General features: G+C 40.4%; 2 protein-coding genes across 5 annotated transcripts in view; one reads left to right on the forward strand and one right to left on the reverse strand.

The window, feature by feature from the left end:
• Nucleotides 1-1,059, reverse strand: part of LOC134437502 (GTPase IMAP family member 7-like) — an 8,107-nt gene extending 7,048 nt beyond the window's left edge. For all 3 annotated transcript variants that reach the window (XM_063186990.1, XM_063186991.1, XM_063186989.1), the window contains exon 1: nucleotides 854-1,059. The gene's annotated coding sequence lies outside the window, so the exon portion shown is untranslated. The remainder of the gene's footprint in view (nucleotides 1-853) is intronic.
• Nucleotides 1,060-2,488: 1,429 nt separating this feature from the next.
• Nucleotides 2,489-20,056, forward strand: LOC134437270 (receptor-type tyrosine-protein phosphatase eta-like). Of its 2 annotated transcripts, XM_063186760.1 has the most exons (11): nucleotides 2,489-2,534; nucleotides 3,968-4,213; nucleotides 5,030-5,125; nucleotides 5,587-5,890; nucleotides 6,011-6,035; nucleotides 6,527-6,829; nucleotides 10,950-11,219; nucleotides 11,758-12,012; nucleotides 12,304-12,561; nucleotides 12,791-13,081; nucleotides 18,017-20,056. In XM_063186760.1, the coding sequence occupies exons 2-11, from the start codon at nucleotides 3,999-4,001 to the stop codon at nucleotides 18,742-18,744; spliced, it is 2,745 nt and encodes a 914-aa protein (XP_063042830.1). In that variant the 5' UTR covers nucleotides 2,489-2,534; nucleotides 3,968-3,998; the 3' UTR covers nucleotides 18,745-20,056. The 2 variants fall into 2 exon arrangements, with proteins under 2 accessions (XP_063042830.1, XP_063042831.1); XM_063186761.1 differs by lacking the exon at nucleotides 2,489-2,534 and having other exon boundaries at nucleotides 3,956-4,213.
• Nucleotides 20,057-21,854: the final 1,798 nt, after the last annotated feature.

A 21,854-nucleotide genomic window follows, 5' to 3' on the forward strand; every position in this document is an offset into this window, starting at 1 on the left:
ATACATGATCAACATCATCAGAAACAATCTTGCCACTGAGCCGATCTTCATTGGTACACAAAACATTTCTGTTTGGTTATTGCTATCATTCATTTAGCAAAACTTTGCTTAAGGTGTCAAAACTCTGCCATGAAGAAACTCCTCTATTAAAACCTAAACTCTGCTATAAAAACTAACAATTATTTGTTAAAATGACCATTTGTCATAATGAGGAATATATGAGGAATATACTCTAAAACTAAGATAAGCATTAAACAATTGTTTACTTTATGCAAAACCGCAATCTTTTATTTCTCCTGTCCATTCATCTGCACACAGTATATCTTCATAAGAACACAATATTCAATACTGTTCATTACAGTACTGTTCTTCACTGCACAATATGTTCAATCAAAGCAGACATTAAGTCAATCAATATCCTACCACTAATTCTTGAGAATGTGGTTTAAAAACAGGTTTTCATTTTGAACGAAAATAAAGTACAAACCCCAACTCAGATAACATTGGGACACATGGTAAACTGTTAATGAAATGAAAATACTATAATTTTCAAAACATTCAATCAATTTCATTCTGGAAAGTCAAAATGATGGACATGGAAAATACTACACAGTGCACCTTTAACTCTTAATAAATTAAAATGTCAAAACACTTTTATTTCCCAAATTTCATACCCACACAAACACCCCTCCCCCCCTCTCTCTTCAGATTATATTTACGTCCTCACCCCTTGACAGACACGAACCTTAGTCTTCCCACCCACACAATCTCACCACACACATACACACAAATGTATAGTATCGATTGATATAGATATTTGGTAGATTTCATGATATCTCAAATGGGGTCTTACCACACTGGTGTGCTTCCGCTATCAGAGTGAAATGGTGGAGGCATACAAAGGCTGATGATCCTCACCTCAATCCAATACCCATACCTCTAACACAAATACTACGGCCGTCACCTTGCAACTCAATCCACCAATCCTAAATTTCACCTCTGGAATCAATAAAGTTACTCGACTCTACTCTACCACCCACGCCGAGTTCTATGTCCAAAGTTATCGTAGCCGTGGCAATCTTGTAACGCATCTCAACGTCTCTTGCGTCTCTCTTTCCCTCCCTCTCTCTCTCTCTCTCTCTCTCGGAGCAGGATGAGGAAGTAGAGAGAGTTACCTGGTCGGACAGGTGTTACCTCACATTCTGGAAATCTGAGTTTCAAAGTGCAGGAGTTATTTATAATTGTGGGTTCTTGTTTTCACCTGTCAGCAGCATGAAGGCCAAATCCCTAACCATAGACAGTCAGAAAATAGTGCATGTCTGCGTGCGAGCGTGCGTGCATATACTGAGGTTGTCAAAGTAGAAGTAAAAAAGACTGCCATAGTTTCCTTCCATCCCAAGTAACTCTGAGTAACTGGTCTACATGTACTATAGAGTGATCTACCTGATTCTGCTGGTATTTCTGTGTTCACAGTTTTGTTTGATTTTTCTTTCATCAAGGCTTTGGTGAGACATGAATACCAAACAGGTCAGTGGACCAGATCATGTCATTTTACTTAGCGGCACTTAAGAGAGAGCTGCTTTCAAGACAAGACTTTTGTGAAAAAAGACACATTTAAAGCATTTTACATTTGTAATGAGAACGTAAGATATTCTTTTAAACATATTCATTATAATATATAATAATATATTTAATACAATGATGTAATTAATAAATTGTGTTACAGAACAAGTAAGGTAGATGTGGATGTGCTAAGCCCAATCTACGTATGTTCGCGATGGAGACGTCTCTGTGCAGCACCAAAGACATTATGCGGTGTATATGGTATTTCTTTTTGAGAAGAGAACATCTAGCTTTAGGGGTACTGTCTGTGTCTGTCTGTCTGCCTCTCTGTCTCTCTACCTCATCCGCTGCAACACATCTAACCCCACTCTGCTCTAATTGAGTCTGTCTGTCTGTTTGCCTATCAGTCTGTCTTTCTGCCTGTTTGTTTCTCTGCCTGGCTGTCTGACGGTGTGTCCACTTCTTAGAATCTAACCCCCTGCTCTAAGAGTCTGTCTCTCTGTCTCTATGTCTTCCTTTTCTGTCTGCCTCCCTCCCTGTCTGTCTGCCTGCCTGCCTGTCCGTCTGGCTACATGTCTGTCTGTCTGTCTGTATGCCTGTCTACCTTCCTCCCTGTCTGTCTGTCTGACTGTTTGTCTCTCTGCCCGGTTGTCTGTATAAGGAAAAGTCATGGAACCTGGGGTGTGCAGTGTACAGATGTCTTTTTCTGTTTCCAAGGTGGGCTCTCATGCATCACCTCTGAGCTTTCACTATAGTAATGTTTGAGATATCAAATATCATAATTCAGGCATACATCTTGTTGCCTGTTGTTCTGTAAGACATCAGGGTTATAAGACGGAAGCCTGTTGTTGTCATGTGTGTGAGGCAGATGGAAATGTGCCAGCAGGGAGGAGAAAGAGAAACGAGTCAAACTGGTCGTCAATGACGAGGGGCAAGAGCAATGCTGAACTTGGCGACGTGATCCCGTCGAGGTAAGTCTTCGCAACAATTGTCTATTATTGTTTTGTATGAAACTGTACTGCTCTAGAGGTCAGTTGTGCTTAATTCAGTTAAATCAAATATGTGTAGTAGTAATACTCTTAACCCTTCCGTTACCTTACCTTTACGAACCAACGACGGTATGCTGAACTGTACCAGCGATGCTCACTAGTGATGCTAAGGAGAGCCATGCCAGCTGCAGTGCCATTCTTAGGACTGACACCCTGCCGCTTTTACTTATTGTCTCTATAGCCTACATACTGTTACAAAATGTAATGTTTACTGTAGGTTATATATGTTGTTACATAAATTATCATATACAACCAAGATCATGAATATGTCAAGTTACAGCATTGTGATGGATGTTAATATTCATACCGTATTTTATGATGGAAAAAGATACGTGTATACGCTGTGAACATTTTCAATTGGTCATTACTGTCAATGGCCCTTTATATGCATCTTATATATTTTTTTGACTTATAAGTTGTTTGAGAAGATCGGCACAGACACCCAGACCCAGACCCACACCCACACCCACACAGACACACACACACACTGACGTACACTCGAAGGAAGCAAGAAGTATGTGCAGTATGTGCCCTGGAGCACACCTGAGGACTCTGAGGTGTTTATGGATTATGCAAACAGGCTGTGCTCTCATTGTTCACTCAAATTACATTACATTACACTAAGCTGACACTTTCATCAATAGCAATGTTATTTTAACTGTAGGGTATTGGTTACAGTCACTCAGCTGTAGAGTGCAGTAGAGAGTTTTAAGGGTGGGATACGAACCTGCAACCCTCTGATCCCAAGTCCACCACTAGGCTACAGTTGCCAAAGGAACTCAAGATACCGTACAGCCATTAATGTCTAAACCACTGGCAACCAAAGTGATTACATCCCTAGGGGAAAAGTGATTGCATCCCTACTAGTTGGAGGTAAATATGTCCAAATTGAGTTAATCATTGTCCCTCTCAAGTGTCATGTGACGTCATTAGTATCACTCGTACTCGGGTTTGAATAGTTGTCTTCAATTTGGTTTTACAGCTTAGCCTGCATGGCCCATGCATTTCTACTCCTGTTCATTCGTAGGACTGGGGGCAGTTTTCTTGGGAGGGTTTAGTTGGCCAGCCTGCCGGACGATAAGCGAACAGGGCAGGTTGTGGGGAGCCGCTCATGATGATGATGTCTAATGTCTACACTGTTGTCATTACTGGTTGTGTAGCAATGGCACCCAGCACTAAGGAAACATTTACATTTTTTCAACAATTTCCAATTTTTCAATTGAATTTCACTTTTTTTGTGCGTGTGTGTGTGTGTGTGTGTGTAGTGTGTGTGTGTGTGTGTGTGTGTGTGTGTGTGTGTGTGTGTGTGTGTGTGTGTGTGTGTGTGTGTGTAGTGTGTGTGTGTGTGTGTGTAGTGTGCAGCATTAAAGACATCCTGGCCATCAAATGGAGGAGCAGAGTGCAGTTGGAGATGAAGCAGAGAGGGCGGCTGCAGGCACAGGCACAGGCACAGGCCACATGGCCAAAGGGGACACTCCAAGCATATGCACAGTGAGCCTTTTTGCTGGTGACAATCCCCTCATTGGAGAAGCGGTTCTTCCCCTAGACCCTTCAAGAGACGATGTGTCTACTGCAGCCAGTGGCAGTGTGGAGGAGCAAAGGTGAAAATGAAATATAATAGGCTAATTATTTGCTTTCCTTGCTTTTACTTTACAGCTTGATTTTTTTCATGTTGTCTTATATTTAACCTGAAGCTATGTTTTTGGTTGTCCTTTGCCTCCTGAACAATTTTCTAAGCAATTATGGCTGAAATTGTCTTTGATCTAAATGACTATGGCTTGATTTCAACAGAACCCATCATATAATCATGTGTTAACTCACCATTACTTGCAACATTGTTCCGTTATTACTCATGCACCATTATTGTACATTGTTACCCAATGCCTATAAATTGAGTAAATCACAGACCTTTTCTCATCCCATCCGAATAATGCACCACAAAAATAACATAGAAATGCGGGGGTAATTGCAAGTTACTAGTGGGCCATAGGTAATATTTATCCCGCACGAATCTTGCTTTAGAGTGACTAGGGAAACTACTGTTTTACGGTTAATTGCACTTCGAACTCAGACAATTCAACAAGAAGAGTAAATAGATGTCTTAGTCAACTTAATATGGGTAAACATGGGGACATACCTACCTGGACTGTATATTGCATTTTACTGTTGCAGTTTATTAATTAGGATAATTTTGTTTTTCATGTGTTCATATACGATAACTCTTGTTACTTTGTGGTGTTAAGTAATTAGTTCAGTCAACATGACAACAGTAGTCCTTCTGCAACAGGTCAACAAATCTTTTTTCACCGTGTACGTACAGAGTATTGGTAGCAGTCCCTGGAGCAATACGAGGCTATGTGCCTTCCTCAATCCACAACATGATTTCTCTAAAGGCTAATGATGTTTTATTGTTCTAGTGTCCCTGGAAGAGATTCACCTGTAGTCAGTGTACGGTCCAAGATAAGTTACCGGTCCATGAAACCTCCATTGACATTAACACAGGAACTGAAAAAGTGAGTACAGAGATGGTATGCTTTGTCAGACAATCTTCGTCAGATTTTAAAATATGGGCAGATTATTTTAAAGGGACACTGTGTGAGATTTTTAGTTGTTTATTTCCAGAATTCATGCTGCCCATTCAAAAATGTTACCTTTTTCATGAATACTTAGCACCACCATCAAATTCTAAGTATTCATTATGACTGGAAAAATTGTACTTTTCATACATGAAAAGGGGGATCTTCTCCATGGTCCGCCATTTTGAATTTCCAAAAATACCAATTTTTAGCTGCAAAAATTACTGTACTTTGACCACACTGAAAATATTTGTTTATTACTTACTAAACTTTCATGTAAAGATCAAATTTGTCAATAGGCAGCGCATTTTCAATGAGCAGCATAGTTGCAGTACCATTTTTGAACATTTCCTGCACAGTGTACCTTTAAATAAATTACACATTTCTGATACATATAGATCCCAGACAGCAGAGTGTCCAGCAGTTCTCTGTGATGTTTGCCCCAAGACGGCGATTAAATCCTGCATGACCTGCATGGCCTCCTTCTGTGGGGACCATGTAAAGTCTCACTACACCGTCCCAGCTCTGCAGAGACACAGGCTGGTGGAGGCCACTGAAGACCTGGAGCAGAGGCTGTGCCAACGTCACAACAGAGAACTGGAGCTGTACTGCACCACTGACCAGACTGCTATATGTGCTCTATGTGGGGTAACGGAGCACAGTGGACATTGTATAACAGACTTTGAACCCGGAAAATGCAAGGTAGATTCGATTCAAGTCAAGTCAAGAATGTTCGAATGTTATACAATAAATACAGTCATTATATGTTTTTTAATGTAACATAAGCACAATGTTGTGACTTGTTCCCTCTTGCATTAATAGGTACAGGAGAGGAAGGAAGCAACAGGTAAGGGACCTACTTATCAGTGTAAAAGTAACATTTCAGCATTTTTTGTGTTTCTTAACAATGTCATTGCTAACTAAGTTAGCAACTTACTTGGTAGCAGGTCAATTTCCCATTGGTAATCTACTAAGGTGCTAACTGGTTAACGATGCTTTCGAGAAGCAGGATCCCAGATGATGACTGATATCTGTTAACACTTTAGAATAACTCTTTTATAAATGCTTGTGAATGAGTATGATCCAATCTATGGCTGCACTGCAGAGTGGGAATTGGCTCATCCAGGATGAGTTTGAGATGTTTTTGCCTGCCCGACATGTCTATATTTTTTGCCTGCTTCACACTGTTAGGGCTTTACTGTGTCTGATGTGTTAAAATAATGTCTTACTCATTTACAAACATTTGTGCATGTTTCGTTGATAATTAGTTCATTGTTTGTAAAGTGTTTATAAAGCTTCTAAAGTAATTCTGAAGTATTACCCTATTTTTTACTGCAGCAGATGCACCTCCTGCTGTGACGGACCTTTGTGTCAAGTCCAACATTCCTCCTCCTGAGAATCTGAGCTGTGTTGAGACGGGTCTGACATCGCTGTCGGTGTCTTGGAGTGAACCAGCTGGAGTGGACCATGCCTCATACCTGCTGACCCTCTACGCTGATAGAACATGTCTGTGGGCAACTACTGTCAGCTCCCTTCAGCACAGCTTCTCTGGATTGGACATCGGGAGGGAGTACACCATCAGTGTCTCCACTGTGTTAGAAAACAGGCAAAGCTCACCTGTCTGTACCTCCATCACAACACGTAAGTCTGCTGTCAACATCATCATTGATCTTTTTGAGTGCCTTTATCACAGAAATAGATAGGAAGTAAGTGGGACGAAGAGATGAGGTGGGACTGGGAAATGACCCAACTCTGCTTTGAACCAGGGTCCCCATGAGCAAGGATCCCATTTTAGGGGATTTTAACACCTTTAGTTGATAGGATAGAGTGTGAAATACAGTGAGTCCAATAAGTATTTGATTCCTTGCTGATTTTGTTGGTTTGCCTACTATCAAAGACATGATCAGTCAATAAATGTTATGATAATATGTATTCTAATATGGAGAGACAGAATATCAAAAAGAAAATCCAGAAATTAACTTAAGAGAATATATATTAATTTATTTCCATTTCATCGAGCAAAATAAGTATTTGATCCCCTGCCAACTGATTACAGTTCCGGGCCCACAGACCAGATGGGCACTTCCAATCAACTTGTCATCTGAATTAAAGACACCTGTACATACTAACATGCATACAAGACACATTGAATCAGCAGAATAAGTCCATAGTATGAGTGAATCAGTCACACTCCAACCTCACCATCGTGGGAAAGACCAAAGAGCGGTCAAATGATATCAGGGATAAGATTTTAGACCTGAACAAAGATTAAATGGGCTGCAAAGCCACAAGAAAGAGACTGGGTATTAATGACCCAGCTGTTGATGCATTTCTTCCAAAATGTGAGGAATACGAAATGACTATCAATCAGCATGTCTGGGGTTCTATACAAGATTTGACCTTTTGTAGGGATTTGATAACCATGAGAACAGAAAGAAAGCACCCTAGACCTGTACGGGATGAACTAGGCAATGATATCAAAGCTACTGGGACCAAAATCACTGAGAAAACTACTGGTAGAACTTAATGCCACAGAGGTTTAAAATCCTGTAGTGCACACATGGTACCTCTACTTCAGAAGGAACCTGTGCAGTCCCACCTGAGGTTTGCCAATGGACATCAGGCTGGTTTAGGATATGATAAGGAGGTGCTGTAGTCAGATGAAACCAAAATCAAGCTGTTTGGCATTAACACAATTCAATGTGTTTTGAGAAAGAGAACTGCTGTCTATGATCCCAAGAACACCCTCCTCACCATCATGCATGAAAGTGGTATCATTATGGTTTGAGGGTGTTTGTCTGGCCAAGGCACAGGACAACTTCACATCGTCAACGAATGGATGGAGGGAGACATGTAATGTGCAAACGTCCTTCCCTCCACCACTACACTGAAGGGTGGGCCATTTTTGGATCTCCCAACATGACAATAATACACAACATACAGTCAAAGCAACGAAGGAGTGGCTCAATAAGAAGCATATTAAAGTCGTGAAGTGGCCTAGACAGCCTCCAAATATTAACCCTATAGTAATTCTATGGAGGGAACTGAACCTCCCATTTGCCAAGCTACAGCCACAAACTATTCATATTTTAGAGATAATCTGCAAAGAAAAATGGGCAAAAATATTTTCTACTATATGCACAAACATTGTCATCAACTAAAAGAAGCATCTGACCTCAGTGCTAGACAACTAGGGCTTTGCCACAAAGCACTTTATCTTCTTTAGCTAGAGGGGTCAAATACTTATTTGCCTAAATTAAATACAAACCAATTAAAATATATTATTTTAAGTTACTTTCTGGAAATTCGTTTTGATATTCTGTCTCTCCATGTTTGAATACATATTATCATTAAATTTATAGACTGATCATGTCTTTAATAGTGGGCAAACTGACAAAATCAGCAAGGGATCAAATACATATTGGGCTCACTGTATATGGAAGAGAGATGGAGAGGATCAGAAAATAACATGAGGCCAGTATTGCTCCCGGGTCCCCTGGCATAACAGTGCTGTGCCGTAGCCGTGTGAGCCATGGCCAAGGCCTATCTGTCAACTGTAGTGTAATGGCAGAGCAAGCCAAAGACAAATGTTACTGTATATCTCCCTCTGTACAATGTAGTGCAACCAGTAGAGGTGCTCCGATTGCTCGGCTGCCGATCATGACCGGCCGATAATGGCCAAAAATAGCCTGATCGGTGATCGGAAAAACATGCCGATCAAAAAACCGATCCGAGAGATATTAAATTCCTCACGCAACCATTTGCCTTTACACCTGGCGCTGCATGTAGGCGCTGGCTCTGCACAGCTGCAAGTGCACCAAAAGAAGGCATCTTTGCTTGTCTATAACTTTTCGCCATTCCCCCCTTCATTTCCACCATTCATAACCATATCTGCATCAACAATGATCTGATTTTCCGATCCATGCGCCGTTTACCTGACAATGTAATTTGCGATTGAGTACTCGCCAGTGAGCCATTTTACGTTATAACCTGTGTAGTTGCCTCGGTCAGCACGCGACAACTTCACGTTGTCAGCACAAACATGTCAATTATTGTTTTCAAAGTTGTAATTGGCAGTCAGTCGATTAGTTTGATAGTCGCTGAAACACCAAACGGCGACAGATGTGGTTAAAACTTGAGAGACATTCAGAACGGTAGTGGAGCACTGCAACTGTGGACGGTGACAGAGAGGGGAGGGGCTCTCCTCACGAGGCTGCTCATTTAAAGCGACAGGTTGTTTTTTTCTCGTATGTGGAAGACTATTTGATGTAATGTTTCAGTTTCAATTCAATCTTAAATAGTTTAGTTATTCTATGCAATAACTTATACACAGGGTTGGGGAAGTTACTTTTTAAATGTAATCCGGTAAAGTTACAAATTACTCTTTCAAAAATGTATTCAGTAATGTAATCCCATTACTTCAATATTTAAGTAATGTAACGGATTACTTTTGGATTACTTTTGGATTACTTTTCCCCCAAAATACTTATAATGACTTAAGTGAATCATGCTTTTTCCCCCCAAACACTTACAATGACTTAAAATAAATTGAGGAAAGCTTACTTAGGCTTAGTTTGTCAATTATACAAGATATTGACTTTGGGTTGGCACAACCGGCACTGGACATCGATATTGGCGCCCTTGTCTTCCTTGAAAATGAAATGTTTATTGTATTTCCACCGGGTAAATGCATTTTTCTCCATTGCTCACGACTGCTCTGTACTTCTTTGACTGAGTGATTGATGCAACGACAACGAACTATTGAACACTCCCACCAGCAGGGAAGGGAAGCAAGGCTGAGAGAACGTAGGTCGGTCAGGAATGCTACTGTCACTGTCGTCATTACGTAACAGGTGATGATTCCGGCGAAAAACCAAAAATCACAACATACAAGCCGCGGCATAACAATAAATGAATAAATAAATCAGTTAATATAATAATTAAATAAATAAAAGGGACCAAAGACGCAATTTCGCAAGAATTGTAATCCTGTTAAGTAATCCCCATTCCCACTGAATGTAACTGTAATCTGAATACATATTTTTTTGCTTGTAATGTAACGGATTACAATTACATTGATTTTGTATTCTTTTACCGTAACGCCGTTACATGTAATCCGTTACTCCCCAACCCTGCTTATACATTGATTAATACTGTAGACTGTATTACCAACACTAGTCTGAAAGATAATAATAATAATAATAATAATGATAATAATAATAATAATAATAATAATAATAATAATAATAGCCTAATAATAGACATGTGCAAATTAAGATTGATTTGTTTATGGGCAAAAATGGTATTCAATAAGGATAATTAATATGCTATTAAAAAAATAGGAAATCATTTTTGTGATCGGCAATGATCGGTAATCGGCAGATAAAGATTTTTGGTGATCGGTATCGGTGATTGGGCCAAAAAATGGTGATCGGAGCACCTCTAGCAACCAGGATAGGAGCAGGATGATGCAAACAATAAATACCAGTGCAGCACAGGTGTCTTCTTGTCTTGTCTACTTTTTGTTATTCAAATAGCATTTGTATTTCTTTTATCATACTGTATTGGCAGGTCACTTTTGGTAAGGGAAAGACAGGATTTTACAAGTCGAGTAAAGTCATTCCTATTATTGCCAAGTCAAGTCTCAAGTCAAGTATTTTGTGACTCAAGTGCAAGTCACAAGTCCACATCTCTGGTATACAGTGTTGTCTGGAATGGAATCAGACAATCTGATCAAATGAATGCCATGTTTCTATCACAGCCTTTCCAGTACCAGAGGATGTGATTGTGGGTTCAGTGACTCCAACATCTGCAGTTCTCAGCTGGAGCCTACAGCAGGGGATGCAGCAGATTCCACACAAGTTCCTGTTCTACTACTGCAGTAAAGGGACTAAACCCCAGACCATCTCTACAGAGTCATGCAGCGCGACTCTTACAGGCCTGCAGCCAGACACTCGGTACACTGCCAGTGTTTACTGTGAGCTTGAAGACGGGAGAAGAATGGAAGCTTCTTCAATCATTATTTTAACAGGTGAAGGCAGAATGTAACTGTTTTTAGTCCTGCATGTCCTCAGTAACGACTCCTTACGCCGCTTCTTTCATCAATCACATACTGCAGGTGCAATGTCTGAGGTAATTTGAAATGCTGAATGCTCAGGGAATTGATCTTGTGCCAGAAATCAGTGGCAGGAATGACACCTTTACTATGGAGCATAGCATAACAATCCTCACAGATATACGTAACTATTAATGCATGGGCGGTTCTAGTCAGGGGCCATGGTGGGCCAGGGCCCCTGTTGATTTCCTCCTGGCCCCTGTTGTGGTCCCTGTGCTGAACAGCTGATGACTGCGACATGATACACATTTTTGTATATTATATATTCATAACATTAAAAATATATCTCTTTTGCCAATTTATTGTGCCCCCCCTTCAAAAATAATGGCTCCACCATGGCCCCCCTGGTAATTGCGGTCTAGAACCGTCCCTCTATTAATGTAAATCTGTCTTTTCTCCTGACCCCACTGTGTGTCATGACTGACTGAGTGACTATTGTGATTCGCATCCCCAGCTGTGCCTACTCCTGGGCCCATTGAGGTCACCTCAGTGACGCCAGACTCTGTGTGCGTGTGCTGGGGACCTCCTGTGGGGTTCCCTGGACCCCATACATTTAGGGTCGCATGGCGGCCAGGTGACACCATCGAGGTTCAAGAAATGAAACTACAGGTCAAAAACCTCTACGCAGGACACACCTACACGTTCACTGTGGCCACAATCGGAAACAGTGGCCGGCAAAGTCCATGTGTCTCTGCAACCATTACCACAGGTTTGTTTCAACTAAAAGTTTTGTTTGAGATTGCTACATTGATAAACAGGACCACATTAGGCTGCTAGGAAAGACAACCAACCATAGGACCAGGACTGCTGACAGCTTTTGCTGGGCACCCTGGCCCCAAGAAAACTGACCGCTTTGTCCCACCCTGTCAGCTCCCCTGATAGGACACATAATAGTATAAAATAAAATCACAACTAGCTTGTGGTTTGTTGCTAGACTTATTGCAGTCTCATTGTTATGAAAATCTTACAAGTTCATGTGGTTTGTATATATGTTTATCAGGTATCCCCCCGCCCGAGGAGCTCACTGCAGTGACGGGGGTTGGATCAGTATCAGTGACATGGAGGGAGCCAGTGGCAGTCCACCAGGCATCGTACCTACTGAAACTCCACGGTGGTGGGAGATGTCTGGAGACCACGTCTGTCCAGTCTCTGCAGCACAGCTTCCATGGCCTGAGCGCTGGCAGAGAATACTACATCACGGCCTGCACCGTAGTGGGCGACAGGTGGAGCAAGCTGGCAACCATTACCATCAGAATGGGTAAGTAGACTGAAATATGCCCTCATTATTTGGGCTGAGAATCATGTCGCTACAATGTATTGTTACAATGGAGAAGACGGCTAGCTTCTAGGGAAATACCAGACAAATTTCCACCTGCCTCTTCAATAATTTGTCAATAACAACGGCAAATTGCAAGTTGTCCAAATATATCTAAGAATGTAAATCACAAATCAATAAGCCTCTTCTATGCCATTGTTGTGCTATGCAGGTAGCCTTACTCCCACGGACTTGTCTGTGGCTGTGGATCGAGCAGGACCAGGTGACCAGTGGAAAGCGGATCTCAGCTGGAGCCTACAGCAGGGGATGGACCAAGGTCCACACAAGTTCCTGATCTCCTACTGCAGGGAAGGGGCTGAACCCCAGACCATCTCTACAGAGTCCTGCAGCACAACCCTTACAGGCCTGCAGCCAGACACTCAGTACACTGCCAGTGTCTGCATTGATACCCATAGTGGAGCTGGAGCGAAGACTGCCACTGTGTCTACCACTTTCCACACAAGTCAGTATCATTTTATCAGAAAGTCATATGGCAACAATTATACTGCACAAGCACAGGTTTAGCACACACTTGCTTGACCATCTCCTTGAGCGAAAAGTGTGTGTTTTGCTTCTACAGAGTCATCAGATTTGCTATACATTTGCCATCAGGTTTGCTTAAATAATAAAAAGGAAAAAGTCCAGCAATTCTGTGGCAAACATTTTTTTCCTGTTGTATGGCACTGATTCTTGAGAAAGCGGGTAAAACATGTCTCTGCAATAAACTGCCAATTCTGTTGAAAATAAACTACATTTTCATGAACAAAATGAATCCAGGTAAAGACACAGGGGTCTGTTACATAAATGTACAGTCGTTTGAAATATTTAAGTGTAATTTTATTACTTTTCATGGCTATAAACCTGCCCACACCCTGTAAAAACAGCTGTCCCAAGGACAGACATCATCATTTCAATTGACTTAAAGGAGAATTCCGGCCAGTTTGGATTAATATCCCATCTTGGGTGGACCGAGGGAAAGGGATGAAAGGCAAAACCGCGAGAAATTTTCATGCCTGCTGCGCAAAGTTGTTCAATTGCGCTGTTTTCGGTTAAAACCTGACCCTTCGGGCACGTAATTGACCTGTTTTAAAGCTCCTAGCGTGCATTAAAACCCTTTTGAACGCTTTGGCCGTGGTGTGTGGGTCCATACAAGTCGATCTAGTGGTTCACATTTCCATTAGGAAGCATAGGTACGATACAACAGGAGTTTTCGAAAGTTGGCGCACCTACCTCTTTCAGCTTCCGCCTTCCAACTACGTCCGCAAAATGGTTCGCCAAAGTGATACTTCATAGTAATCCATTTTATTTTTGTCCACCAAAGACGAGCCACAAGAAACATATTCACATGTTTTCATGCCCTGAGTTGTTATTGTCGCGCAGATTCACTTCTCTGTCACTGAACGCAGTGTAGTGACGTCACGGTGTCACATGACTCCTGGAAGGAACGCCATTCGCTCTTCCAGTTATTATACATAAGCGAGAAAGAGAGGCGCTGTCGTAATATACTGTTTGATATTTTGAGATGGATCCTCCGTTGGGGTAGTTCAATTGAAGAGTTTGGTGGCCATGGTTATCTTTTTTGAACCAGAATATTTGTTACAGATAAAGAATTATTCCTTCCAGGAGTCCACCCAAGATGGGATATTAATCCAAACTGGCCGGAATTCTCCTTTAAAATGTAAAAATCACTGATATTATTGAATAATATCACCATGGTGTGAAAGTCCATATTGAAGTGGTTCTGCAGATATGCACATAGTGCATGTAAAGCAATATTTACTACTATTTTCTGATTGCTCAAAGTGTGTCCAGCATATTAGTCACCACCGTCAGATTTTTTGAAAAAGACAATAAAATCAGGTATGCGCAAGGTCATTGTCATTACTTAGGACCCCTTTTCATACCTTTAGATCTATTGAGTACTTCACCATCACTGAAGCTCCTGTAAGTTTACTAATTTCTCCTCAATTTGATAATTTGTTTGGACACTGGTACTGTCCCAACCATAAACTGTCAACACCGTCAGGGGTTTTAATAGTATTATTGTTACATTAATGTTAATTATATATACTTTTTCAGAAGCGTCATGAAGCCCCTAAGAAACAGAGCGAAAACAAAGTGGCTAATGTGAGCAAAAAATGCACAATATGTAAAAGACTGTTTTTTTGTCTCACACCGTCAGATATCACCACCGTCAGATTTTTTTCCGCTCATCATCTTGTTCCATATTTTACTAAATTGTGCTGGTTAATGAAACATTACAGACATGTTAGTAATAATTGTGACCCAAACTTATACTCCAGCCTCCACTGAGGTGCATTTGGAGGGTTTTTTGTCACAAAACCTGACTGTGGTGACATCTGATGTAGTTCACAAAAAAGCATGTGTTTTACATGTTTTTGACAAGTTTTAAGAATATGCTTCCAATAAGTATCTACAATTATGTTGAATTGTAAAAGTAATTCACTTAAATACAGTAAACTTATTTTTTTACTTCTAATTCTGTCTGACGCTGGTGACAAAACCAAGAAAGAGCCCATTTTATGAAAAATGTAAAACATGGGGAGCTTGGCCAATACATTCACTGCACAGCCAAGACGTTCATCTATGATAATACACCTCTATATTTTGGATTTGAACAACTTAAAACCTGTTTATGCCACATTTTACTCTTCCTAGAGTATCTAACAAATGAAGAAAAAACACATGCACAAATATACTGTGCACACACAAAAATAAAGTGTTTATGCTAGATGTCATTGACATTGTCATTGTCACTTGAGAAGGCTATTTATTTTGCTAAATGTAGGTAATAATTAGGTCACTTTCACCACCTTCAGATTACTGTCACCACCGTCAGTTCTTAAGTCACCACCGTAAGAAGGAGTTTTGGACATTTTAAATGAATGTGCTTACAACATTTTCCTTTGTAGTTGTTGAATTATCAAAGTAATAGCAAATTTAAGCCTACACGAATATTTGTGAAATTACAAAAAATTGTTTGATCTATTTAGCCATTAAGTAAGCATTGTCTGACAGCACATATTTTTAAATTAGAACATATGAAGCAGTATTAAAATAGAATGAAAGTGAATTTTCAACATTTAAAGGCGTATGGGTGAACCAACAAACTAGGGCTGTCATTTTAACACGTTAATTCGATTAATTAATTACAAGGCGCATTAACGTGTTGTGAAAATTAATGGCATTAATTATTTATGGGTAGACATACGTTCTAAGCGCATGGCGTGGCAACTGAATTCACTCACTCACGCTGTGATAAATACAAGCCGTCCGTCAACTTCTAAAGCTAAAATACAATAAATACAACAAATACAGACACTTTTCTGTCTTTTGTCATGAACAAAAGCATATGTTTGTATTTAATTATTTTTAGATATTTTTGAATTATTACGAGATATGCCAGTTGACGCTGCATTGCTGCGAACAGCTGTTCAGTTAAAAAATAGCTGTGGACCAACGACGTTTTCCTTCAATTAACACAAGCAATCAGACAATCTCTACAGCTTAAATACAACTAATAACATGTCAGACAAAATGTGGTGTTTTTCCCATTATCGATTTGTCTATATTTGATAACTTTTAGAAAGCATTTTATCAGGAGATGTAAGCTACAAGTCTGCGCTCGGCAGCTGGTTCATCTGATATGAATACAGGCGCATTTCAAGACAGTTTATCATTTGATTTGGCCATGGCAGTTGTATAATAGTTGGACTTGTGGTAGGCCTACTTAAATCTTCCATACAACTATAGCCCAGCATGCGAATGCATTGACTGTTCAGGCTTTGAAACACACGACGCAAATATTTGTGTTCATGATGTGTGACCGCGGTAGCCAAGCTACTACATAGAGCCTACCGCAATTTCAGCAGAGGTTTCTGCTCATCGGCAGAACAACACTTGTATATTCACTACAACATCAAACCACTTGATAGATAATCGCTACCTTTTCCACGCTGCACATAAGAATCAAAATATTACAGGCTCCGAAATTACCCCATGACACAAGCTACAGTGCAAGTGTCAACAGCGCAGAGTAGCCTATAGGGATTTCAATTTGACAGCACAAAGTCATCGCAAGTGCTGGAAGATGATCTTCTCAAGTTGGGTTGTGATTACAGCGATTTGAGTGATACATGCCACGTTCAGAATAAAATAATACCACTGTGCCACAGATGTCAAGTTGACAACTTTGATCGCTAACTTCCACTGACACCTCAGACACTGACGTTTTCTAGCTTCAACCAATCGCCATAGCGTATTACAGAGATAGGATGTCTTACCTTTCGTGCAGATAGTTTGGAGAAGTTTACATCAGTCAGTCTTTCTTGTCCTGTCTTATATCCATAGAATATTTTGGTGTAGAATCAATGTTTAGTCCAAGCAAGGGTTATTGGCTAGCTCAGTGCAGTTATCATTCCTGGCTAATCCAGCTCCCCAAAATGTAAACAAAACGTGAATGAATGCACGTCATCTGTTTCATCAGGGGGTGTTCCCATTTCCTTGAACTCTGACCTTTTCTGATAGATAGATAGATAGATAGATAGATAGATAGATAGATAGATAGATAGATAGATAGATAGATAGATAGATAGATAGATAGACAGACAGATAGACAGATAGACAGATAGATAGATAGATAGATAGATAAGATACTGTAGACTCATTTTTTGTGTTTGCTAATGTAGCCTATTTATTCACTAACTCTGTTTACCAGGCCTATTTTAACATATTAGTACATCATAGGGCTTATAGGCCTATTGTAATTATTATTATTATTATTATTACTACTATTATTATTATTATTATTATTATTGTTTCGCGTCATGAAAAGAACATACGAGTAAGTGCGATTAATTAGATTAATTAATTACAAATTCTGTAATTAATTAGATTAATTTTTTTAATCTACTGACAGCCCTACAACAAACACACACAATCACTTAAAAACTCCAGATACATATGCAACCAAATCAATACACTTTTTATTGCTTTTAATTGTGTCTGACGGTGTTGACAAAAAACAAGGTATGATCGGAGAAAAACCTGATTTCTGAAAATAATGGAAAATGGGGAGATTGGCCTTGTGCATTTCTGAAAAGCCAAGACCTTTGTCTACGAGGATATACCATATTATTTTGTAATTCACTTCGTTTTTTTCTTTCAAGATTACAACCTGTTTTAGCCACTTTCTCAAGAATCAGTGGTGGTTTAATAGTCCTATTGTCATCAGCACCTAAAACCTGTGCATGGAATCTGTCACTTTTGAGGCAGATTTGGTCTACAGATTGTTGTGTTTGCAATGGGATACTGTCCATAATAATAGGAAACATTCATGTACAGGATGTCAACAAATGTGCCTACTATATGTTTTCAGGTGAGTGGAGGATTGTGCTTCTTGGCAAATCCGGGGACGGGAAAAGCAGCACCGGCAACACCATCCTGGGAGAGGAGGTCTTCGAAGTGAAGAGTTCACCGTTTGCTGTGACCAACATGTGTGAAGCCCGCAGCAGAACAGTCAACGGCAGGAAGATCACCCTGATAGACACCCCGGGATTCCTCGACCCCACGACGGAGAACAGGATCAAGTACGAGATAGGCAAGTGCCTGACGCTGAGTTGCCCAGGACCTCACGCCTTCATCCTGGTGCTGAAGGTGGCTCGCTTCACAACAGAAGAGGAGGAGGTCATCAACAAGACTGTGGAGCTGTTTACACGCAGGGCTTTTAGACACTCATTGATCATCTTCACCCATGGGAATGACCTGCAGGGTCAGACCATTCAGCAGTTTGTAGGGGAGAGTAGTCCAGTCACGCCAAGCCCTCAGGCAGCATCCTCAGCTCCACTGAAGAACCTAGTTGACAAATGTGGTGGCCGCTACCATGTCATAGACAATTTTTACTGGAAGGAGAAAAAGGAGGGTGAATATACCAACGTAGGGCAAATAGAGAAGCTGTTTGACACCATTGGAGAGATGGTGCAGAGGAATGAAGGACGATATTACACAGAAGGCCATGCGGCAGAGGGAAGAGGCCCGTCACAGGGACTTAGAGGGATGCTTAGCAAACTATTTGCTCTGGGGAAGTTGTATTCTAAACTTCCCTAATATTGCCAAAAACTCCCCCCACCAAAAACAAGAATGCTTTAGATATTACTCAGTAGAGATAACACGGTAATCCCAGTTAGATCTCGAGCACATCCAATTCCGTTTTTGTGCAGGGCCAAAGCTTAAAGTTCATGGATAGTCAAATTACTGAAGAGTAGAGTCACACGTCGGTGTAAAATTCTGCAGATGACCAGTGCAATTGCAACCCTACAGTTCGTAGTATTTACACATTATTGAGCAGAATTAACCCTGAAAATGTTTAAAAGAGTATAAGTAACAATATTTTTATATAACATATAGAACAGTATTTTTTATATACTATATTAACACTGGCATTGTCACTGTGTGGGATCAGAGTATGCAGAGTGGTAGAGCCAAATTAAAGAAAGTAATTTTGATGAATATATTTATATTTATATATGGCAGAAGAATAGTTAGTAATGTTTAGACTTATTGTAATTGAAATATGATATATTATCTATTAATGCTGAGTTTTGATTGGTAAGTAGGATTCTATGGGATACGTGTTATGTGATCTAACGAGAGACGTGTCATGTATGACCTGTGAGGACAGAACACATTGCTTTGAAACATCTGACCTAGGACCAGTATTACATCTGTCAATATGTTATGTGTGATATGTACCTTTGGAGAATAGAGTCACTGAAGTGTAATGTAATGTAATATAACATACCACTTGCAGTTATAATCTGCATTACACTTACATCTCAGCATAATCATGACCTTCTCGTGTGATCTCTTGTATCTTCTGTCATCATGTTTCATGTGCACTTATGTGGGCCTTTCTGTCTGTTGTGTGAAAGGCAGTGAACTTCATCAGAACATCCATACCCCTTTTGAGGCAAACGCAGCATGTCCTCGCCACTTTTCACAAATAATAATGCAAAAAAACCAGTGTAGAACTACCTGGACAATCACATTTCTCCAACACTTTCCAAGCCAAACCTAAAGCTTTGCAAACAACAAAACAAAAACAACAACAAAACAAAACAACAAACATCCACTTGGTGCTACTTAATTATAAAACACATAATAATATAAATGATCATCTCTGTTCTGTTCTCTGTTTGTCTGTGCATGTTCTCATTCATACCAGTCCTGTTATCCAAATTGCTTACACTGTAAACTTCAAACACAAACTCCAATTTCTCACAACTTATCTCCCTCAGTCTGGTTTTGCTTCCGTTCTGAGGAACATACCAACGTTTCTGGGGTTTTATTTTTGTTCTATGATTTTGTTGGCATTGCTACAATCCCATTGTTATACAGAATGTCAATGTGTATTGTTAAAAACGGTAATAAACATGAATTTATAAAAATGTGAAGAAAATGCTTGAGACAATTGGGGCTTGACCATTGCTCTGATGTTCTTACAGGTTGAGCTCGGCCTGGTTTCTGAAACAGAATTAGCAATCAAGTGCAAACATTTGACCAACTTTGCTATTTGCTATTTCTGGGTATGAAAAGTCATTGTTGCTGTTTGCAAATGGGTGTGATAGCCATTGTTGCTTTTTTCACCTAGGTGTGAAAAGTCATTGTTGCTATTTGCACCCGGGTGTGAATAGCCATTTTTGCTATTTGCGCCTGGGTGTGAATAGCCATTGTTGCTATTTGCACCCGGGTGTGAATAGCCATTGTTGCAATTTGCACCTGTGTGTGAATAGCCATTGTTGCAAGAAGTATTGCATCTATTTGTGAATAGCCATTGTTGCTACTTGCACCAGGTGTGAATAGTAGTTGTTGCTATCTGCACAAGGGTGTGAAAAGCCATTGTAGCTATTTGCACCCGAGTGTGAATTGCCTGTTGCTATATGCACCCGGGTGTGAATAGCCATTGTTGCTTTTTGCACCCGGATGTGAATAGCCATTGCTATGGAGGAATAGTGTTAGTGTAGTGTTACCAAGATCTAATTCTTTTGGAACCAAATAAGCTGAAAAGTGTTGGGTTGTGAGCACAAATATTCATTAACACTGATTCCAGGTCCAATGTCATAGACAGTCTTTGTTTATCTAAATCACATAAAATTGAGCCTACACAAATGGTGCACAGATGTGCAGCATTATCGTACGGACACACCGCAGGCATTGAACGCGTGGAAAGATGCAGAAGTAATTTACTTTGTATGGGAGAGCAGGCGGCGAACGAGGCAAACGCGTCGGGAGGCGAGGGCGTCAAAAGCCGAGGGCGGCAGAAGTTGAACTTCATCTAAAAATATGTAATGAGCTCGGCGGCAGCAGGGCGTCAGCCAGTGGAATGTTCACATTTTTCTAAACACGAGCTTCGGTTGGTTGAGATTCCTGGCCGAACGCTTCAGGTTGAATGGTTTGCCTTGTTCAACGCCTCTGACTATTAATTTCCAGGCAGGAGTCGGCGGTGTGATCGCGGCACTAGTCATAACAGCAAAAAACCAATGTAACCCCATTATAATATCACTTTCCATACCTCATATCAGGACATACACAGAAGACTGGAAGATCTGAATCAAATGACCCTAGTAACAGAGAACGTAAAGAGAACATTTGCCTTTTGGTTCTCTACAGGTTAGGTTTGTAACCAAACCAAGATCTACCACCTAAAAACGTTCCCTTTGGTTACAGTAAAAACCAAGCAGCCTTTGGTTCCGGTTCGGTTCTGGATACGTTTCAGATACGTCATTTTTGGTTCTGTTTCGGTTCTCACTGGGTTGGCAGGAAAGTTTAATTTCCGTTCCCAGAACAGGATATGTGTGGTTCCCATTTCATTCCCTCACTGTTCTCTCAACGTGCCTTTATTGCTTTTCATGTTTGTTCCCTCACTGTTCCCATATGGTTCCCATAACTTTGTTGGTTACATTATAGGTCTGGTCATGTCTGGTTCCCTAGACGTGCTACTGATGTTCCCCCAACCTTGGATGCATGGCCACTGTTTACTTCAAGTAATGATGAGTGTCCACCCGATTAAATCACACATGATCACATATCTGTAACAGTATTTACTCCAAATTGAATCATGTAAATTTAAAAATCATTAGCATATCAATATGATTACCTTTTTCATTCATTTAACTTAACTTGGTTGGGTTGATCTAAGGTTTGCCTATGCACACAAC

This window comes from Engraulis encrasicolus, chromosome 21, assembly GCF_034702125.1.
Source record: "Engraulis encrasicolus isolate BLACKSEA-1 chromosome 21, IST_EnEncr_1.0, whole genome shotgun sequence".
Taxonomy (NCBI): Eukaryota; Metazoa; Chordata; class Actinopteri; order Clupeiformes; family Engraulidae; genus Engraulis; species Engraulis encrasicolus.

Excerpts from the sequence above, each read along its gene's own strand:
- LOC134437270 (XM_063186760.1), top strand. The coding sequence starts at position 3,999 with ATGGAGGAGCAGAGTGCAGTTGGAGATGAAGCAGAGAGGGCGGCTGCA. Across the intron at positions 4,214-5,029 it reads GGCAGTGTGGAGGAGCAAAG|TGTCCCTGGAAGAGATTCAC; the intron begins GTGAAAATGAAA and ends TTATTGTTCTAG. Across the intron at positions 13,082-18,016 it reads GTCTACCACTTTCCACACAA|GTGAGTGGAGGATTGTGCTT; the intron begins GTCAGTATCATT and ends ATATGTTTTCAG.